Source organism: Colletotrichum gloeosporioides (genome assembly GCF_011800055.1).
Source record: "Colletotrichum gloeosporioides strain Lc1 chromosome Unknown consensus_56, whole genome shotgun sequence".
Classification (NCBI taxonomy): Eukaryota; Fungi; Ascomycota; class Sordariomycetes; order Glomerellales; family Glomerellaceae; genus Colletotrichum; species Colletotrichum gloeosporioides.
Window position 1 is genome coordinate 197,302 of NW_025544701.1, and position 19,098 is coordinate 216,399.

Consider the following 19,098-nt stretch of genomic DNA (forward strand, 5'->3'; position numbering starts at 1 on the left):
TTTTATATTTTCTAAGGTGTACTAAAAGTGATTTAAGTAAGTATATATAATAATATAAGGTATATAAAAACGTTTTAATAACTATTTTATTTATAAATTTAGTTTATTATAAGGGTTATATAATAATATTTATTATTCTAGAGATAAATCTCTAGTAAATTAGTTTTATACTATATTTAATAAATAGAAATATAGGTTAGTAGTAGTAGTAATAGTATATTATAAAGACTAAAGAGTATATTATTTAAATAAATTAATAAACTACTTAATATTTATCTAAATAGTTTTAATACCTTCTAGTTAACTATACTTAAGGTTATTATATTTTAATATTAACTTAAACTATCTAATTTTTTCTATATAAAATTAAATATTACTTTAGAAAACCTTTTTAGCTTTATTACTTTTAGTACTACTATTATTACTAAATAGTTCTAACTTTAGTAGTCTTTTCTATAGTATCTTATTTATTTTAATAGAAGAAGCCTAACTAGTTTCTTAATACTTATTTTATAGTATTTTAGTTAGAAACTTTAAATACTATATATAGTAAATTATAAGGAAATCTTAGTTAGTATTAGAGATTTTATATTATAGTTTTATAAGTAGTTTAGAGTAAGATATATTACTTAGTAGTAGTATACTAACTAGGTATAAACTTCTTATTAGAGGTTTACTTATTAAGGGATAAAATACCTTAGCTACCCCTTATATTCTTAAGATTTTAATAGTAGTATATAGTTCTCCTTAAGTTATTAAAGTTTTTAGTAGATCTACTAAAATTAAAGTAACTAATTTTTAAGTATTCTAACTTTTTTATAATAAGAGTAAGTTTAAAAGTTATTTAGTTAGAGCTTTACTATTACTTACTTTTATATTATTATATTATTAAAGTAGTAGTTCTTTTTTAAGGTAGTTAAAAATAATTATTTAATAATACTTTTCCCTATTTAGCTAAGTGAAGATATTTTTCTTAAATTAATTTAAATAAGTTAAATAAGTTTTAGTATTCTTCTTAGCCTCCTCTATAATTAAGTATTAATTTCTCTTTATATTAAAAGTAGATTTTATTATTAATAGAAATTAATTAATAAGAAAAGTAAGTATAATAAGAAAGTAGAGCTAATTATAATAAATTTAATAATTATAAAGGAATTTAGTAGTACTAAAAGGGTTTAAAGATATAAATAGTTTTTTAAGATCTTAAAGAATATCTTATAGTTCCTTTAAGTCTATAAATATAATAATTATAATATATTCTTAGTAGAGTTATTAGTTTATTATTTATCCTAATAAGATTAAAAAGAGTTAATATTTTATTAGTTTTTCTTTCTATTAATCTAAATAGTATTACTACTCTATTAACTAGAAATTAGTTATACTACTAATTATTATATATAGGTATAAGTAAAAAGATATAATATTATAATACCTCTTCTAAAGGATTCTTAGGAGATTTCTCTAAGGAATACTCTAAGTATTTCTTAGAGAAATCTTAGGGAAATTTCTAGGAAATCTCTTAGGATTCTATATATAGTTTCCTAGGGAAATCCTAGGGAAATCCTAGGGAAATCCTAGGGAATTCTGCACTTAATCCCCTCTAGGAAATCACAGAGAAATCCTGAACTATAGTATAATAAGGCGATTAACTAGAAGACGCTTAATTTAAGGAGTAGGAATAGTATATAGTAGATTTATAGATATATAGGCTTACTTTATATGATATATACCTTAGGGAGCGATCTGAGTATAGCTCTGACGTCAAAAAATAGAACAATAATAATAACAACAACTTTAATGACCCTATAACGTTTCCAAAAGACCCTAAGGAACGGTGGGTGTCTTTACCCGATCACGTTTCAGCACTTGGTTGTGTTACGAGCGAATTTCATAATGCTAATCTGGTGCCAGAGAGAATCTACTTGAACTCCCAGGGAACAGAAAGGTTTTCCTTGCCCAGCCAGCTGTTGTGACCGATGTCGGTGACAATATACAGCACTACACACTCGACTGTCATGGTTTCCAGTTCGTCAATCATACGACCAAATGCAGCAAAGAGATATTTCTCGACGAAGCAATAATCAAGGCTAGGTACTATCCAGAGGTTGAGCAACTGATTAAAGACCTGTAAGTCGGTTGTGACTCATCTACGACAATGAGATGGCAAGTTTGAAACGGGAGCTGATAGATGCAGCACCGGGGCCTCATTTGTTCACGTTTTCGATTATGCCGCCAGGGGTCCATTAAATCGTGGTGACAGTGACCCAAACATCAACAGGCCAGTCAAGTCAGTCCACTGCGATCAATCCTACGAAGGCGCAAAGCGGGTCGTCATGTCACGGTTTCCAGACAAAGCGTTTGCCGACGAAGTTGTAGAAAATCGAAGGTTCCAAATCATGAACGTGCGTTTCATCCATCGGCGTAACCGTTTGAGAATGTTGACAAAGTTACGCTCAGATCTGGCGCCCTTTAGAACCAATCTATCCAGACCCATTCGCGGTAACCGACGCTCGATCAATACCAGATTCCGACTTGGTTGCCCTCCCTGTAATCGCCGGAGATTATACTGAAGAAAGCTGGGCTGCAGAGCCTAATCCTGCTCATCGATGGTACTTCAAGTTCGGTCAGAAGCCAGATGAAGTCTTGATATTCAAATGCTTTGACTCTAGTAAGAATAAGGATGTCGCCCGTAGAGTACTTCACGCTGCGTTTACGGATAGGGCTCAAGAGCATATGCCCCCACGAGAAAGCTTTGAGGTCAGAGCTGTTGTGGTTTACGGTGAATAGCTCTTCAAATCAGATTCATAGTCCCGATATCTCTCATGTAGCCGTTTGTTTCTAAAGGACACGAGGTCTGATTACACAAGTAGGCGCTGTGTACTTGTACCAAACCGTCAAGGTCAAAAGCTGGTAGCAGGGGCAGAGCAGGCGTAAATACGGCTCTGGCTTCACAAAGCAAGCTGCGTATGTTTCAATTCCTTCGTGGACTCTGCAGACGATGCCCTCACGGCTTTGCTAATTTTGCATATTGCCAGGAAGCCGAATGTGCTAGACCTCAAAATAGCCGTTCTTACCGATTCCTTCACAGTCCCTTTCAGAAGTAAACGCAGACTTACGTAAGATGCATCCATTAACACAACATCGTTTCTGGGGTCATTTCTTTTCGATGACGGCACTGTTGGCGATTATCTGAGCGCCTCGGATGATAACAGACTCGCGATAACTCCATACGGAGCTGAAGTGGAGGCTTTATTTATGGCCACTACCTGTGCCACACAGTTACCTTGAAGTCCGTTTTGAGAATGTAGCGCGAGGTTGCCATGTCCCTGCTTGCATGTAGTGGAGTTTATCTGGAGACCTCCGCAAAGGGGCTGACCGCCGGGGTCCGATTCAGGGGCCAAATCTTGGTGCGATCTTCAAATCGTGGTTCGTCAAGTCATCTCTCAAAGTTGCTTGGGTTAATCCACACGCTCAAATTTCCATGAAACCCAGCAAGACAGATGATCAGTGATTTTTTTGCGCAATCTGTCTACTGGCTGGTATTGTAAGACGCGTTGGCTGAGCCTTGCGTACTAATGTTTTACACGCAGGGTTATTGACATTCAACAATTGCTTGGCTCCACTTGTCAATGATTTCAATCCACGTTGCTGAGCTGCAGATTGCAGGGGGTTGATAGGTATGGATACCAACAACAGAATCTGCCAGTGGGCTTCGGTCCTACTTTAGATTACTCGACCGAATGTTTCGCTTCTGAACCTCCGACCATGCTTCACAGTCGCTTCGTTCCTGGCTCATTCAGTTCTCTTGCGCGGCAAATGTTTTTAAGAGGTCTTGCTGAAGTTGGCATCAATCTGTATATCTGGAGCCTGCAAAGGGGCCAGGAAACATGGCAGAATCAAGTGACGCTCCATACACCTCTTATTTAGTAAGCATTTTCGAAAAGGTTACGCTCATTTGTTTCGAGGTCAATATGCTGACGGCACGAATGGCAGAACCTACAGCAAACAATGATTTGCAAGGCTCGAGAAGCGAATGCGGACAACCTCGATGCGAAAAGCCCACATGGTGGAAATGAATGGAGACAAAGTGAATCACACCAAGCACCAAGCCGTGTCTCGGTCTCCGGCGAATCTTTCCGAACTTCCTCCATGTCGAGATCTTTCTCGAAGACGAAGTCAGCCATGTCACTGCGGAACATTCTTTGCGATGAAAGTTTCCTGGGGTTTGCTGAAGTAGACGCCGATACTTCCCAGTCTTCGGCCCCAGAAACACCAAAAGACATATTGGAAAACTGCACTCAACCACAAAATGGCCTGTATTCGCCCCTACGCAGTTGCTCGCTATCTCCACCTTATTGTCGTGAGCATGCCGGCCCCACAGGCTCAATGAATCAGGATCCCGCAGCAAATGGCTTGCCACAGGCAATACCGGACATTTCACCGACATATGACGCGAAACGTTCGAATAAAGTTGTGGTTGGTGGTCAAGGTAGCAATAAACTTTCCAATGAACGGAAGGCTCGTCGCAGTCTAGGAAAACCGGACACACAACGCCAAAAGAAACGCAATAGTAAGACTCAACAAGCAGCTTTGGACTGCTATGTGTCAACACTGACATTAATCTACGATGGAGCAATCGCGGATTTGAATTGCGGGTCAGACGATTATTATAATCGTCAAGTCTCAAGCCGCACAGAAGAAATCTAAAAGACATCCATGCTTTTATGCGACACCGTTCTATCTACAAAACTACCAGTGGCTAGTCGTAGAATTTGTTCAACAGACTTGTGCTTCACTTACTGTTTGTTCTGTGTGATAATTCTCGTGTGGATTGCCGTTATGCTTGACCCGTAGTCCTCGGCTTGCCCCTTCGTCTCCTGTTACCCCGAGACTTCCTTCAGGTGGAAGAGCCTGCTTTTGAAAAACAGGAAAATGCAGATGTGTGGATGGAATGGTGTAATTCCCATTGGAGATTGGTTGCATTCACAGCCTCAAATTTGACCTATAACCACGTCGTAAGTAACTGCCGAGCGTTGTGGTCGTCTTCCGGTGGCGGCCTAGACACATCCGTCCCGCTTCGGCGGAAAGTGGATGGAGATGACGGAATATGGAGCTGTCATCGGCGCTTCCTCCGCCCATCAGCAACCCCACTTACCGGGTGTGGTAGGGCGTGAAATGGGACAGCCTGTAGCAACTAGCTATCGTCATCCGCACACAGTCTTAAACCGATCTTCATTCTTGGCTAGGTACCCATTTGGACCGCTGCCCCGTAATCTCCTTACCGAGACTTGTTTGCCAGCACAGTGCATCCTGCCCCCGAAAACTCTGTTATTACGTTGAAAGACTTTACAACGAACTGAGATCTCTCATATAGCTCTATTATATTTCGCCACAACGCACTAGCCTTCGTTGACAATTGATTACAAGACGTGATGCTCGCTCAGTCTCATTTGGGAATCTTCACCTCACAGAGTCAAGTCAGTTGACATGGTATTTCCCTCGGTTACTTGGAGAGGCGGCTAGTCACATTTCCGGGATGCTGGAGGTACCCCATGCGGGGCCCCGCGTTCTGGGGTATGGGGGGTACCATTGGCACCTCTATTAGGCAACACGGTGCTCGGTTGCCGGCTTGAACCACACCTCGTGAAATATGGCGGCTTCGTGACGAACACAGTGATCTGACAGCCCTTACGACTACAAGCTCGGGTCTTATTGTGCCGGACCGAAAGTGGTGGAGGAAGCGGTTTAAGTGTTCTTCCACGGTGGGACTGTGAATAGCGGGTAAAGGAAATGCCTTTGCATTGGCTAATAGTCTCTGCGTAGAATTCATTACTATAAAGATGGCCAGCCTTCGATGGATCCTCAGAATCACTCAGGTTGAAGAGACAGCATCGTGATAACGACCCTCTGCTACCCTTCTTCAAGACGCAAGCTTTCACTTTGGCATCACGTCCATTTGGTGTTCTCAGTTCTTTCAGTCGTTATGAGAGTCAACAGTTTTGTATTGGCTGTCACAGCCTTTTCAGCTGTAGCTGAAGCTATCCCATCTACTTCGTATGTTGATTGGAAGACTTTCAAGGCTACGGGAGTGAACCTTGGTGGCTGGCTGGTTCAGGAGGCTGTCCTCGATGCTGGGTTCTGGGATACGTACGGCGGCAACACCACTGACGAGTGGGGTTTATGCGTTCGGCTCGGCTCACAATGCGGTCCGGTATTGGAGAGGAGATATGCAACCTTCTTTCGACCATCCGACATTGACAAATTGGCCAAGGCTGGTGTCGAAATTCTGCGCATCCCAACCAACTACGCCGCTTGGATTAAGGTTCCCGGATCTCAGTTGTACAACGGAAACCAAGTCGAATTTTTGAGGACGATTGCGACATACGCCATTACCAAACACAACATGCACATTGTTATCGATATTCACTCCCTTCCTGGCGGGATTAACGGTCTCGGTATCGGGGAGAAAGACGGGAGCTATGGCTGGTTCAACAATCAAACTGCTCTGGACTACTCTTACCAGGCTGTCGATGCCGTGGTACGATTTATTCAAGACTCAGGATCTCCTCAATCCTACACCCTTGCACCTATCAATGAGCCAGTCGACAACCGCGATTTCTCCAAGTTCGGTACGCCTGAAGCGCTCAGTGAGAGTGGCGCTGCATGGGTGGCGAAATATATTAACGGAGTCCTCGCCCGAGTTCGAGTCGTGAACCCACATATTCCGGTCATGTTTCAAGGCAGCTTTCGGTCCGAGTCTTTCTGGTCACCGTACTTCGACGCTGGCGAGAATCTTGTTTTTGACGAACATCACTACTACTTTGCTGGTAGGCCGACTACCTCGGAGAATTTACCAAGCTTCATCTGTGAAGATGCCAAAAGTTCTGTTGGAGATGGCAAGTTTCCGGTCTTCATCGGCGAATGGTCAATTCAAGCGGTGAGCAACAACACCTTCGCTAGTAGGGCAAGGAACCTGAACAGCGGATTGTATGCCTGGTCCAAGTACACGCAGGGTAGCACCTACTGGACGGCAAAGTTTTCGGGGGACGCCCCTGTCGATGGGCAAGGGACCCAGAGCGACTACTGGAATTACGAAGGATTTATTGACTCCGGGTTCATCAAGCCAACTTCTGCGGATGGGTTTTGCCCTTAGATTGTGTTCCTGGCATCAAGGCTCCTTTTGGTCTGATTAATACTTCTTCCACAGAAATAAAAGTCCGATGATATCAATGAGTATCCAATTGATATCCAGACTGCAATGAGACGGACAGGAAAGTAATAATGAATGCTTTCAGTAAGGGGCCAAATCCAAGTCCTCTTTAACTGCTACTACACCGTTCACTACCGCAGGAGCAGCCGACAATGGTTTCTCTCAGATTTCTCTCTAAGCCAATTGCAATTAATTCACCGAGTAACTTGATCAAGATTGGCGTCACATGTTGTCCGGCGAGCATCCATGCCGCTTGAAACTTTGTGGTACCTGTGGCGTACCAGCTGATCGCCCTGCAGCAGCCATTGTCTTAGTCTGATTGGGTTGGAGGCCTCCTAAGATTTACGAACAGGGTCCAAGACTTTCTGACCGCAAGAGTGATGGTCCAGTTGTAATTTGCCTTTACATGTCCGAATGCAGCGCAACCCAGTCGAGTTGGCCAATAGTAGAAGTTCCACAACGCCATTGTTGAGTGAATGCGTCGCATTGATACAAAACCCGTCTTCTCACCCAGTCTACATCTATTGACTCTACCCCTCCTTCAAAAAGTCTACGTCAGTGGACGCAATTCACCTTCCCAGTCGAAGCAAGAGGTCCCCTTTTAACGATCAACGGAATGGCCGAAACTTCGGATAAGCACATCGGGTCACCCGCTGAATCCAAGCCGGCTGAGTCGTCAACTACTCGAGCAATCCTTGGTTCTGTGGACGCATCATCTATTCCAGTAGGCGCGGTGCATGGCGCACCTATCGAGGCTGATGAGGGGGAAACGGTATGTTGTCTTTGCATTGATCCAAGAACAGTCAACTAACACTCGGAAGGTCAATGATGCGACATCAATCGACGAGCGCATGTACGTGAATAGATCTGGAGATCACAAGTCATAACCGTATGCTCCATGTTAACATAACTCGAATTGTAGCTCAAGCTACACCTCTTCCTTGACATCAAGTGTAGTCGATTATCCAATGGAATATGGTCGGCGATATCATGCGTTTAGGTCAGGATGTGAGTGGTCTTGATTTACTGTCCCCGCCCTTGCGTTGGCATCTCGTAGTGAATCATCATTACGACGCAGGTTGACTACTGACTTCAGGTGACATAGCTTACGTTCTCCCAAACGATGAGACGGAGTCAGACCGGCTTGATATGGCACATGCGCTCATTACAAGAGTGATTGGCAATAAGCTCTACTTGGCGCCTGTAGAGACGCCCAAGATTCATCGTATCCTTGATATCGGCACTGGGACAGGAATCTGTAAGGGTTCCTGCCTGCCTGATGGGGATAATCACTTCACTAAGCAAAGGCAGGGGCGATCGAAGCAAGTGACCTTTTTCCGAATGCAGAGGTAAACACACCCGTTTCAAAAAAGACTGTACGAAGATCTGACCTTGTACGACTGATAGATCATTGGCAACGATCTGAGTGCGATTCAACCCTTGTGGTAAGCAGCCTTACTTATGAGAATAACACAGTCTAATATAGGAGCTGAGACAAAAGGATCCCGCCAAATGTCAAGTTCGAGATAGACGATGTCGAGAGCCCCTGGGTCGGCCCAAAATACGACTACATCATGTGCAGATACATGGCGGCTTCAATTGGCGACTGGCCGAGCTTAGTTAAAAAAATTTATGAGTATGTATATCGTGCTGATATTCCTTTAATTCTTGAGAAAGATCTTACCGGATGCTAGCAACCTCAATCCCGGAGGCTGGGCTGAGTTCCAGGACATGAGCGTCGAATACTATTCCGACGACGGTTCATACAAGCCGGAATATTTCACATACAAGTGGAACCAAACTTTCGTTGAGACGCTGAAGGCTATCGGACGAGACCCAGCCCCAGGTCCTCAGCTCGAAGGTTGGGTGAGGGGACACGGAGGATTCAACCACGTGGCCCATCAGAAATTTAAGGTCCCTATCGGTCCTTGGGCAAAGAAGCGGCATTACAAGGACTTAGGACTCCTTAATTTGGCGCAAGTTCTGGAAGGTCTAGAAGGATTCTCCCTGAAACTGTTCTGTGGAGTCCTCGGGAAGTCGAATGAGGAGGTACAGTCGCTCCTTGCAGGTGTTCGAAACGAATTGAAAACAAACGCTTTCCATGCCTTGTTCGATATGTTAGTCTGAAGCGCCATCTTTTTAAAGCTCGCAATATTTGCTAACAGTTCCGGCAGTCACGTCGTCTTTGGACAAAAGCCTTTCACCAAACCATGAAACGAAAAGGCCGCAACTGGTCTGATCAGGCCCTGGAGTCTCTACTTTAGATTGAATGGGAGCACTATTCGTTTTCTGGTATTCCATATCTTTCCTATTCCATGATATATCCTGGCGACCCTCCGTTGACTATGTCTTGAAAGAATTGTTCAAGAGTTCTACCTCCCTCAAACCTCGGGAAGACCTTCCAAAAGTCCAAGTACCCCAAGTAATCAGCGTACTCTGGTGTATTGTCTCCTCTAACGCACCAAGAAAGACGGTACTGTCCCATATTATATTGAGCAATGTCCATGATGTTGCTTGGATGTGTTGCGCTCTCAGAACTCTCCTTGAGCCTTGTGCCAGAGGTCGCAATAATTTGGTGTAGCTCGGCTTCAGAAACCTGTCAACGATACTGTCAGGAAATGCACAGTCAATCAAATATTGTGCAGAGAACCTACGTAGTTTCTGGGGGGCTCTTCCCCGCTTATTTTCGCCATAGTGCCCCATATGTCGTTCATGCTCAGGACCTCAGTATATGCCAGAACACGTCTGTTGAGAGTTCGATCATCTCCAATGATTTGTGCGACATACTTTCCAACGTCTGTCATATCTGTCATGGCAAACTTTTGGTTCCCGTCCCCAACAATGCTGTGGTCAATGTACTTCATATGCGCATGATCTGATTTGCCAGAAGGTATCTTGGGAATAAAAACCTGGAACCAACAACCGACATCAATAATGGTGTATGGTAAGCCCGCTCGCTGAATGGCACCGAGGATCTCCAATTTCTAACTTCATTTAGTCATCGGTTGTCTTTTCATTGGGGTGGGAGGGAGGGACCAGTCTTCTCACCTGGTCTTTGATGTCAATCACGCCCCTGGGTGCTGGCCCAACCCACTCCGAGGGTACAAAACGCTTCACACCAGCCGTTTTAGCTGCATCAATCCAAGGTAATTGTTGATTGAGATGTTCCCATGTTATACAGGAAATCAAAACCTCAATGCCTCTCAGTTGGGCGACAAGGGTCTCTTTCGGGCCTTCTAGGTCATAGCCCGAAACCTCGACGCCCCTATCCTTCAGCTTCTGATTTGCCGCGCTACCGACCGATGGTTTTCGAGTGAAGGAGGTAACGACCTTTGTGGTGAATGTCAACAGAGATATCAAGGTCGGTGGTATGGGTCAAGCTTACGAAATCGAGATCGGAGCTAAGCAAACCATCGACCACAGACTGGCCCGTCTTGCCAGTTGCCCCAATGACTCCGACCGTAATACTTTCGCCAACCATTTTGATCTTGAAGTGTTGAGAGACCATGGAGTTCTCGTGAACGATGGTCAAGCTTACAAAGACTCGTAAAATTCTGCAGGGTTTAAATCTTAGTTTCGCAACATGAATGAGGTCCACTAACTTCGTGATGTCAAACTTATCATAATGACTCATTCTGTATACAGCGATCAGGGCAAGGTACAAGCCGCTTCAATTGCCACTGTCTGAACCGTGCGTCATGTCAATTGGATACCTCCATCCTCCTCTCGCCCAGAAGTTGAGTAGTTCCTACTCTGAAAACTTTAGTCAGTAAGTCAAATAGGCAATGCGTCATTACCATGCTCGGATGAATGTTTAAGCTGAAGCAATCCATCATTCGGACTCTTACATGGCCTCAACAGTATGGTTTTTGAGACAGATTGCGGACCCAGTCAACCGTGCATACGGTGAATCAGCATTTATTCCGTGTCAAAGTCGGCGCCAAATCCTTCCGCTTCATCTCTCAGAAGCCAGGGCTATGGCCCCATAGCGATTTGAGATAAAATTACATACCACTTCCAAGCCCTCTCTAAGCCGATCAGATGGCATGCCAAGACCAATGCGAACCCAACCTGCGAATTCCTTCCCAAAGCAGGTTCCTGGGACCAGAAGGACTCCCTGCTCCTCATGAAGTACTTGACATAAAGTTACATCATCCACCAGCTTTCCTTCTCGCGTGAATTTGATGAAACCCATGGCTGCTCCTGCAGGTGCAACCCAACTGCAAATATTGGGATATTTGTCAATAAAAGCTTGCACGATGAACTTGTTCCTCTCTGCCTGCAAAATATTCCGCTGTATGATGGCAGCGGAACGTTTTGAATGCAATGCAAAATCGGCAACGCGTTCGTCTAACTGGCTTGTTGTAATGAGGCAATAAGCCCGAGCATTGTCGCAAAGCTCAATGATGTTTCGGCTATGGGACGCGAGCCAACCGATGCGGATTCCCGCAAGGGAATAGCTCTTTGATAGGGCGCATGTGGCTATGGTATTTTCATAGCCTAAGGAGATAATGGAAGGCGGAGTTTCATCTTCGTCGCCAGCCGAGGGGTAGAAAGTCGGCCGGTAGATCTCGTCGGAAAACACGATGATAGAATGTTCAGAAGCGATTTCGATGATCTTGCGCAGTTCTGTGTCGGAGAGGACAGTTCCCAGAGGGTTGAGAGGATTGCTGCATTTGGTTTCCATGATTAGTTCAAGTCTTAGCATTTTACTAATGAGCCAGACTCACTTGATGACGATCATTTTGGTGTTGGCCTTGATAAGTCCTTCTAACTCCTTAGGGTCGAAGCTCCACTTGTCATGGGCCTTGGCCTTCCAATAGCTCACCTCTGCACCTAACGAGCCCGGGACAGCTTGAAGCTGGGGATAACCAGGAGAAGTGACAATGACATGATCCCCCGGGCCAATCAAAGCATAAAAAACAATGAAATTGGCAAGAGATCCGCTGGCGGTTGTCAACACGTTTTCAAATGGCAAGTTATCTGAATAGAGTTTCGCAATCTTCTTTCGCAGGGGGGGCAGGCCGGCAAAATCTGCAGGGTAGTCGAGAGGCTGAGATAGAAGAGAAGGGAGGAAGTCGTCGTAATCCTCTCCACTAGCAATTGATTCAAGCTCTGAGATGGACACTGGATGCGCTGATGTATGAGCTAGGTTATGACGGGCAGACTTTGATCACTCGGCAAGCCACTAATACGAATTGTGAGTGTCGTTGCGTGCCTCTGGACACATTATCAGACTTACATGATCCACAGCGAAGAATTCGAGTTTAACCATGATGTTAGTCGGTGCCGGTAATAGAAGCAGGGCCAGGTGTAAGAATGATTTTGGGCCAGAGCCCTATGTAAATGTTGAAAGATCGTTGAAAAATATTGGAAGCCGTTCAAAGATAACCGGCCGGTCGGACACGCATGCCATGGCTAGCCAGGAAATCTTGATCTAGTATGGATGCCAACCCCATTAGTGCATGCAAGTCAATACATAGTGCGCCCTTCCTACGGACCCGCAGGGCGCGCCCTGGAGTTGATTGTCGGTGCCAAAACCGCCTGCAACTCGTACAACAATCTGCCGGTAATGGGCCAGTGTACCAGCTGTGCTTAACAGAGCTTCCAAGTTCTAGAGCGGTAGACATCTTCTGATTACGAAGGGCGCAAAATCAAATGAAGTCAATTACCCTTGCTATTTCAAGACTGGATCAACACTTTGATCGATCCACTGTGGGGATCAGATGCAGTCTTGAACGCCTCAATCCCATTCTCCAAAGTGAACGTATGTGTCACAAGCCGCTTCAAGTCCACCATTCCACTCTCCATTACTCTTATCGCTCTTGGCCACATATTGACATACCGCTGCTGGAATTGGATATCCACTTCATTCGCACTACAGCGCATGAAGGGGATCTCCATCTTTTCCTTCCCTACACCGATAATGAAGACTTTTCCCCCAAATTTGACGGTCTGTATCGCGTTACAGACTGAACTCTGAACACCTGTACATTCCAATGCGACGGCAATTTCAACACTCTCTCCTAGTGAGCTTTTGACGGCGTTTTCGAAGTCTTCGGGGGTCTCTTCTTTCTGTACTCTGTGAACAATGACCTCAGGCATGATCGTCTTGGCGAAGTCCAGCCTAGTAGAATCGATGTCTGTGATTACAACTGGATAAGCGCCTGCTGCTCGGCAGACATCGAGCGTGATCAAGCCGATGGGTCCAGCGCCGCATATAAGGACGGGGTCACCGATCTTAACCCCAGACCGAGTCACCCCAGTCAGTGCGACACTTAGAGGTTCAAGGAGAGCACCCTGGTCGAACGATAGACTCCCAATCTTGTGGCACCAGACTTCAGGGTGGTTGACATATCGTCGCAAGAGGCCATGTGATGGGGGACTTGATCGAAAGAGTAGATTCTTGCAGCCATTGTACCGTCCTGTTAGGCAAGGCTCGCATGAGTTGCAGATGATATGAGGCTCGATCGCAACTCGATCGCCTGGCTGCAGACGGGTGACCGTAGGGTGTACCGCGACAACTACACCGGCTGATTCGTGACCAAGTATATGCGGACCTTTGACTTGCCACGGACCAATGCCACCATGCTTCCAGAAATGGACGTCAGATCTGGTAACTTAGAGGTCAACTTAATGAACTTTGATAAGATCTGATTGATAGATGTGACGGTCTGCCGAACTCCAGGGTGTACGTTCTCAATATCCTGCGTCCGAGCTTGTTGAACATCGACGTCAGATGTACATACCCACATATGCCAGTTGTTTTCACAGCAATTGTAACTTCCCCGACTTGTAAGTTTGCTCCGGATTTGACGTCCTCTAGACTGGGTTCGGCTTGGTCCAGCCAAAGATTGTGATCCGGGTCAATATGAATGCCGACATTAGGGAGCGTCACTGCCGGTGCGAACGATTCATCAGATGACATTTCGGGTAAATATTTCAGGAATGGACTACAGCAACCAATGTAATGAGAAATGTCATGAGGGATGGAAAGCAAAGATGGGAGGGTGATCACAAGACTGTCCAATCCACAGAGCTCAACGTACGTGAACGGATATTTGAAGCACTAAAAGCCCCACTAACAGATGTCATGCGAACATTTCTTGCCTGCCCGTTGATGGATCGGTGGAGGGGTTGCGATCATGGTGGTGCACCCCGCACTTGGAGGCCGCAAAATATGCCTAATCGGGCAATATTGGCGTCACGGTGTGGGGGAACTCTCGACCGCCTCTCAACCTGTCAAGCATTTTGTCAACTTCCCGACACCTATTTTTGCAAGCAGGCCGGTGGAGCACCATTCGACTAGGTACTTATTTCTCAATCTCGCTACTATGCGTCTCAACCACCGACAGAGAGATTTTACTTGACATCGACATCCAACTGAGAAACTTTGCCCATTATGCCACTGTACAAACCACCCAATCCCTCTGCACATGTGCTTTCGCAATTCTCCCTGAAAGGCAAGGTTGCTGCAGTCACTGGCGGCGCCAGAGGCATCGGCCTGGAGATTGTCAAAGGTTTAGCTGAGGCCGGCGCCGATGTTGCGCTTATCTATGCAACCAACAAACAGGCCGAAGAGACGGCGAGCCAAATCGCCAAGGATACCGGTATCAAAGTCGTGGCTTACCCGAGCGACGTGCGATCCCGTGCCTCAATAGCTGCAACTGTTGACCAGATCGTCGCTGACTTTGGACGATTGGATATCATGGTTGCCAATTCTGGCGTCTGTGCCGATATCCCCGGTCTGGAATATACTGAGGAGACGTGGAAAGAGAATAACAGTGTCAATCTCGACGGTGTCATGTGGACTGCTCAAGCTGCTGGAAAGATTTTCAAGCAGCAGGGGCGCGGAAACTTGATTATCACAACGTCAGTCAGCGCAACTCTCGTCAACATCCCCCAGAAGCAGGCTGCGTATAATTCTTCCAAGGCGGCAGCTGTGCATCTGGCAAAGAGCTTGGCTGTCGAATGGGTGGACTTCGCCCGAGTCAACTGCGTATCGCCTGGATTCATCGAGACTGACAGTAAGTTCCCATTCGCAAAGACTGGTATTTGAGATTTTAACGTGTTGTAGTGTTATACATTCAACCGAAAGAGCGTTTCGACAAATGGATGGAGATGATTCCTGGCAAACGAATGGCCGACGCATCGGAACTCAAAGGCGTGAGTCATTCAAACATTTTGCGCAGTACTTTGCCTATGTTGCTAACATGATGAAGATTTATGTGTTCTTGGCCGGTGATTCGTGCTGTTACATGACGGGGGCGGATATCATCGTTGATGGAGGATATACTTTGACATAAAGGCAAGGATCTACGCCAGCAGTGCAATCCAATCGAATAGAGTGCCCGTGCTTACTTTTCTTGAATGAGGGAGGGCATAGGTCAAAGTGCCCGCATACTGTGATCCCCAAAGCTTACAAATTGGGTGAACTTGTCGTTGTCTTCAATTTGGCGGGGGGAGGGGGGCCGTGCCGTAGAGCGAGAATCACTTTGACGTGCATCCATAGAGAACATAGAGATAGACTGACAAAGCACATGGTAAGCCTCAGTATTGGCACATCGAATCACGCACATACATATTTGCAGGAATCGAAAAGTCGCTGTACTATCTGAACATAAATCATTCACATCTATGCCTATGACTTCTTCGTTTCAGCCTGCCGATGCAGTAGGCTCAGGTCCTACATTGCATGAAGCGGACTGTTCTCTTCTTTCAAGAAACCGCATGCAAACTATGAGTCTGATTTGCTTGAGGATGGCTTGCGATTCATTAAGAACACATTACTTTCTGAACATCAGTCCATAGAAAATGACCCACCCAATGTACACCTCATTGATTGCCATAACCTCTGAATAAGCTTCAACTCGTACGGTAAAATACTTCACATCTCCATTCACCGCTCACTCCACATGACGTGCTTCAGTCCGTGATTTTTTCTTGTCTGCCGCTTTAGTGACGCCGTCTTCGTGGGCGACACGCTCTACTTGAGCTTCCTCGTGGTCGACATACTTCTGAGGTCTTTTGGTTCCAATAGCATCCTTGTCCCCGATGACAATGAGCGGAGGGTTCTTGCGGTAATACTCGTCAAGATCTTCGAGCGTCCGGTTTGCTAGGAACACCACGTTAGATGACGCTATCATCGTTACTTCAGTGATCCAAACATACCTGTCTCCGGGTAGAATAGATAGATGACGGGTAGGAAGGCGGCATTCAAGACAGTGAAGACGATCCAGAACTTCCAACCCAGGTTTTGAATGCCAATGGGTGTGATCTGAACGATCACATAGTTCGTGATCCTGAAATTATCATCAGCTTATCTATATTCCATCCGAACCATAGAAAGTATCTTACCAATTTGTAGCAGTTGCTACAGCAGCACCCTTTGTACGCATGGCGATGGAGTTGATCTCGGTGGGGTAGAGCCAAGGAATACCCAGCATGCCCACCCCAAAGGCAATGTAGTACAAAAAGAAGAATACAATAGACCCTTCTGCTGCTTTCCGGTTGCCTCCCGCCTCGCCGAATCTAAGTAGAATGGTGATGACTAGGAAAGACAACCCCTGTCCTGCAGTTGAAATGAGCATCAATCCTCTGCGACCCCATTTCTCCACAAGCGTAATCGAGACACACGAGAAGATGAGGTAGGTAACGGAGTTGACCGCGGTTAGCAGTCGAGCCAGCTCGGTCGGTAGTCCTACAGCAGTGATCAAAACGGTAGGGAGGTAATAAGACATGATGTTGATTCCTTGACACTATCAGTACCTAGGAAGAAACTGTAAAGTATTACTTACCCTCGAACTGCTGAATGAACTGGGTCCCAGCTCCCAAGATGAGTCGTCGGAGTGGTTTGGTCGCCCCGGGTTGTGGCCGCAACAGATCTCGCCATCTAATTTGATGCTCTCGCTCGTAGTTTATGCTGAAAAGGATCTCTTCCCTCTGCGAAACAACATGGACGTCATCTTGGGGCTTTGCCTCGAGGCAGGCCAAGACTTCAGTTGCCTCTGCCTCTCGCCCATGTGACATCAACCACCTGGGAGATTCAGGGAGCCAAGGCACCGTTGCGAATAGCGCAATGATGAAGACGAACTGAAATGCAAGCGGAAATCGCCAGGCAACAGCACCGCCGGCAAAGGAGAGGCCGTAGTTGATCCAGTTGCATAAGGAGAAGCCCGCGATGTTCATCATCATCTCGAACATGACCAATTTGCCTCGCCAATGTGCAGGTGCTGTCTCGGTCTGCCAGATCGGGGCGGTGGCTGTGTTGATACCGTTTCCAACTCTGCGGTTGACGAAGTAATTAGTAGGTGTGATCGACAAATAAGTGAAAGGGCAACTTCATCCCTCAATACTTACCCCAGAATGATGCGGCCAACGAACATCTGTGCTAGACTATACGATGTGCATTTCAAGATAGCCCCGAGAGTCATGATTGCCGTGCCAACGATGATGGATTTGGTTCTGCCGAGTCGCTCGCCGATTGTAAACGCGACGATGGCCCCTAGAAAGCATCCAATATCGTAAATTGCAGTGACGGTCGAGAGCATTTGGGTCTTCTCCGGGCCAACTAAATCATGGACCTCGAGGAAGTTGTCGGTCACAATGACGCCGCTGAAGGACCTGTTTCTTCATTGTCAGAATTGCTTTAGTTGGGATGTGCCTTGCTTGTTAGGGGGTCACGACTGACGCCTGATCATAGCCAAACAGAAGCATGTCTGTCGAACATGCGAAGGTGATCCAATATGTAAGCCATTTTCCAGTGAGCCCAAAATACGGCTGCTTTCTTGTTGAGGTGACCATAGTTGTTGGTTTCGAGGGGTCCAGAATTCAAATTTGGGATGATTGCTGCTTAGCGGAAGGCTTCAGCATGACCAACCATCATTGGCCTCAATAGGTTTCTGTTCAAATATATAAAGATACTTGTACGGCACAAATCCGGGGTTAAGACTGACCGGGATAAAGTGAAATGGCCCGATGTCTTCCCCGTGGGGTCGGTCTTACGTCAGTGATCAAACGCCGGGTAGACCATGCATCCATAACGTGTTCAAGGGGAGGGGAGCCAACGCACTAACGGTTTTAGGAATATTATGCGTTGTTTTCCTACGCGAGGTTGACTGCGCTGATGAATAGGCGACGGGTTTCTTGCTTGTCCGGACTTTCTAACTGACTTCAACCCTAAACTACCAAATTCAGAAATTTGTGCGACTAGACAAAGTCTTCGTCGAACGCTTTGGAGATCAACCAATGCCACAGACAAGCAGCGGACCCAGACACTCAGAACAAATGCGAGGAAAGAAGCGATCACGGAAAGGCTGGTAAGTGCATGGGTGGTTCGTTGGACAGCGCATGGCATCTGCTGATTGACATGCAGCCCAGAATGCCGCAGACGCAAGATCAAATGTGACGAGCGGCAACCCCAGTGTGGTCAATGTCGGAAGGCCAATCGCAACTGTCGACTGCAAGATTCGATATTCAGGCAGCATGAATTATCGATTCGGTTTAATGACTCGGTCCAAGGTGACCAAGAAGATGCCAACAACGTGAATGCTACTTCTGAGACGGCGTCAAATGCCCCACTTCAGAATGATGACGCTGGTAAACAACTGAACCCTTCATTTACGGCTGGCTTTTGCTGATGGGCTAAGAAGTGAGTGTAGTGAATTTACCTTCGTCTGGTTCACAGGTCAATACTAGCGTCTATCGAGAAGAAACAATTGATGCAGACGACGCCCGCAATGACAGTGAACCAGCGACTATTGACGGAGCCGGAGAAAGACAACCCTCACCGGCTACCGACGACCCGCACTTGGAACAAGACAATCTAAGTGTGGCGTTCGAAGTTCATCTCGAAGGCTCTTCTGCACAGCTTGAAGCTTCTGCGGTTG

General features: G+C 46.0%; 8 protein-coding genes across 8 annotated transcripts; 5 read left to right on the top strand and 3 right to left on the bottom strand.

Moving 5' to 3' along the window:
- Nucleotides 1-1,772: 1,772 nt before the first annotated feature.
- GCG54_00011798 (uncharacterized protein) lies at nt 1,773-2,787 on the top strand (the record flags this gene model as incomplete). Its single annotated transcript, XM_045411690.1, has 4 exons — nt 1,773-1,834; nt 1,912-2,127; nt 2,189-2,402; nt 2,458-2,787. Coding segments are annotated over 4 exons (822 nt in total), but the record flags the coding sequence as incomplete, so codon positions are not given.
- Nucleotides 2,788-5,983: 3,196 nt separating this feature from the next.
- On the top strand, nt 5,984-7,153 carry GCG54_00011799 (uncharacterized protein; the record flags this gene model as incomplete). The annotated part of the gene is made up of 1 exon (XM_045411691.1): nt 5,984-7,153. The coding sequence occupies one exon, from the start codon at nt 5,984-5,986 to the stop codon at nt 7,151-7,153; it is 1,170 nt and encodes a 389-aa protein (XP_045262289.1).
- Nucleotides 7,154-7,826: 673 nt separating this feature from the next.
- GCG54_00011800 (Secondary metabolism regulator laeA) lies at nt 7,827-9,424 on the top strand (the record flags this gene model as incomplete). The annotated part of the gene is made up of 9 exons (XM_045411692.1): nt 7,827-7,982; nt 8,032-8,063; nt 8,133-8,218; nt 8,307-8,468; nt 8,522-8,559; nt 8,618-8,655; nt 8,712-8,846; nt 8,905-9,327; nt 9,385-9,424. 9 exons carry the CDS (start codon nt 7,827-7,829, stop codon nt 9,422-9,424), a joined length of 1,110 nt encoding a protein of 369 aa, XP_045262290.1.
- Nucleotides 9,425-9,518: 94 nt separating this feature from the next.
- Nucleotides 9,519-12,485, bottom strand: GCG54_00011801 (Glutamate-pyruvate aminotransferase AlaA; the record flags this gene model as incomplete). The annotated part of the gene is made up of 7 exons (XM_045411693.1): nt 9,519-9,806; nt 9,865-10,194; nt 10,259-10,540; nt 10,596-10,724; nt 11,223-11,880; nt 11,941-12,377; nt 12,453-12,485. 7 exons carry the CDS (start codon nt 12,483-12,485, stop codon nt 9,519-9,521), a joined length of 2,157 nt encoding a protein of 718 aa, XP_045262291.1.
- Nucleotides 12,486-12,892: 407 nt separating this feature from the next.
- GCG54_00011802 (L-arabinitol 4-dehydrogenase) lies at nt 12,893-14,138 on the bottom strand (the record flags this gene model as incomplete). Its single annotated transcript, XM_045411694.1, has 2 exons — nt 12,893-13,823; nt 13,960-14,138. The coding sequence occupies 2 exons, from the start codon at nt 14,136-14,138 to the stop codon at nt 12,893-12,895; spliced, it is 1,110 nt and encodes a 369-aa protein (XP_045262292.1).
- Nucleotides 14,139-14,612: 474 nt separating this feature from the next.
- Nucleotides 14,613-15,516, top strand: GCG54_00011803 (NADP-dependent mannitol dehydrogenase; the record flags this gene model as incomplete). The annotated part of the gene is made up of 3 exons (XM_045411695.1): nt 14,613-15,237; nt 15,288-15,376; nt 15,403-15,516. The coding sequence occupies 3 exons, from the start codon at nt 14,613-14,615 to the stop codon at nt 15,514-15,516; spliced, it is 828 nt and encodes a 275-aa protein (XP_045262293.1).
- A 600-nt stretch (nt 15,517-16,116) lies between these two features.
- GCG54_00011804 (Sugar transporter STL1) lies at nt 16,117-18,013 on the bottom strand (the record flags this gene model as incomplete). Its single annotated transcript, XM_045411696.1, has 6 exons — nt 16,117-16,325; nt 16,382-16,512; nt 16,568-16,961; nt 17,008-17,495; nt 17,570-17,833; nt 17,901-18,013. The coding sequence occupies 6 exons, from the start codon at nt 18,011-18,013 to the stop codon at nt 16,117-16,119; spliced, it is 1,599 nt and encodes a 532-aa protein (XP_045262294.1).
- Nucleotides 18,014-18,496: 483 nt separating this feature from the next.
- Nucleotides 18,497-18,849, top strand: GCG54_00011805 (uncharacterized protein; the record flags this gene model as incomplete). Its single annotated transcript, XM_045411697.1, has 2 exons — nt 18,497-18,528; nt 18,585-18,849. The coding sequence occupies 2 exons, from the start codon at nt 18,497-18,499 to the stop codon at nt 18,847-18,849; spliced, it is 297 nt and encodes a 98-aa protein (XP_045262295.1).
- Between the last annotated feature and the right edge of the window lie 249 nt (nt 18,850-19,098).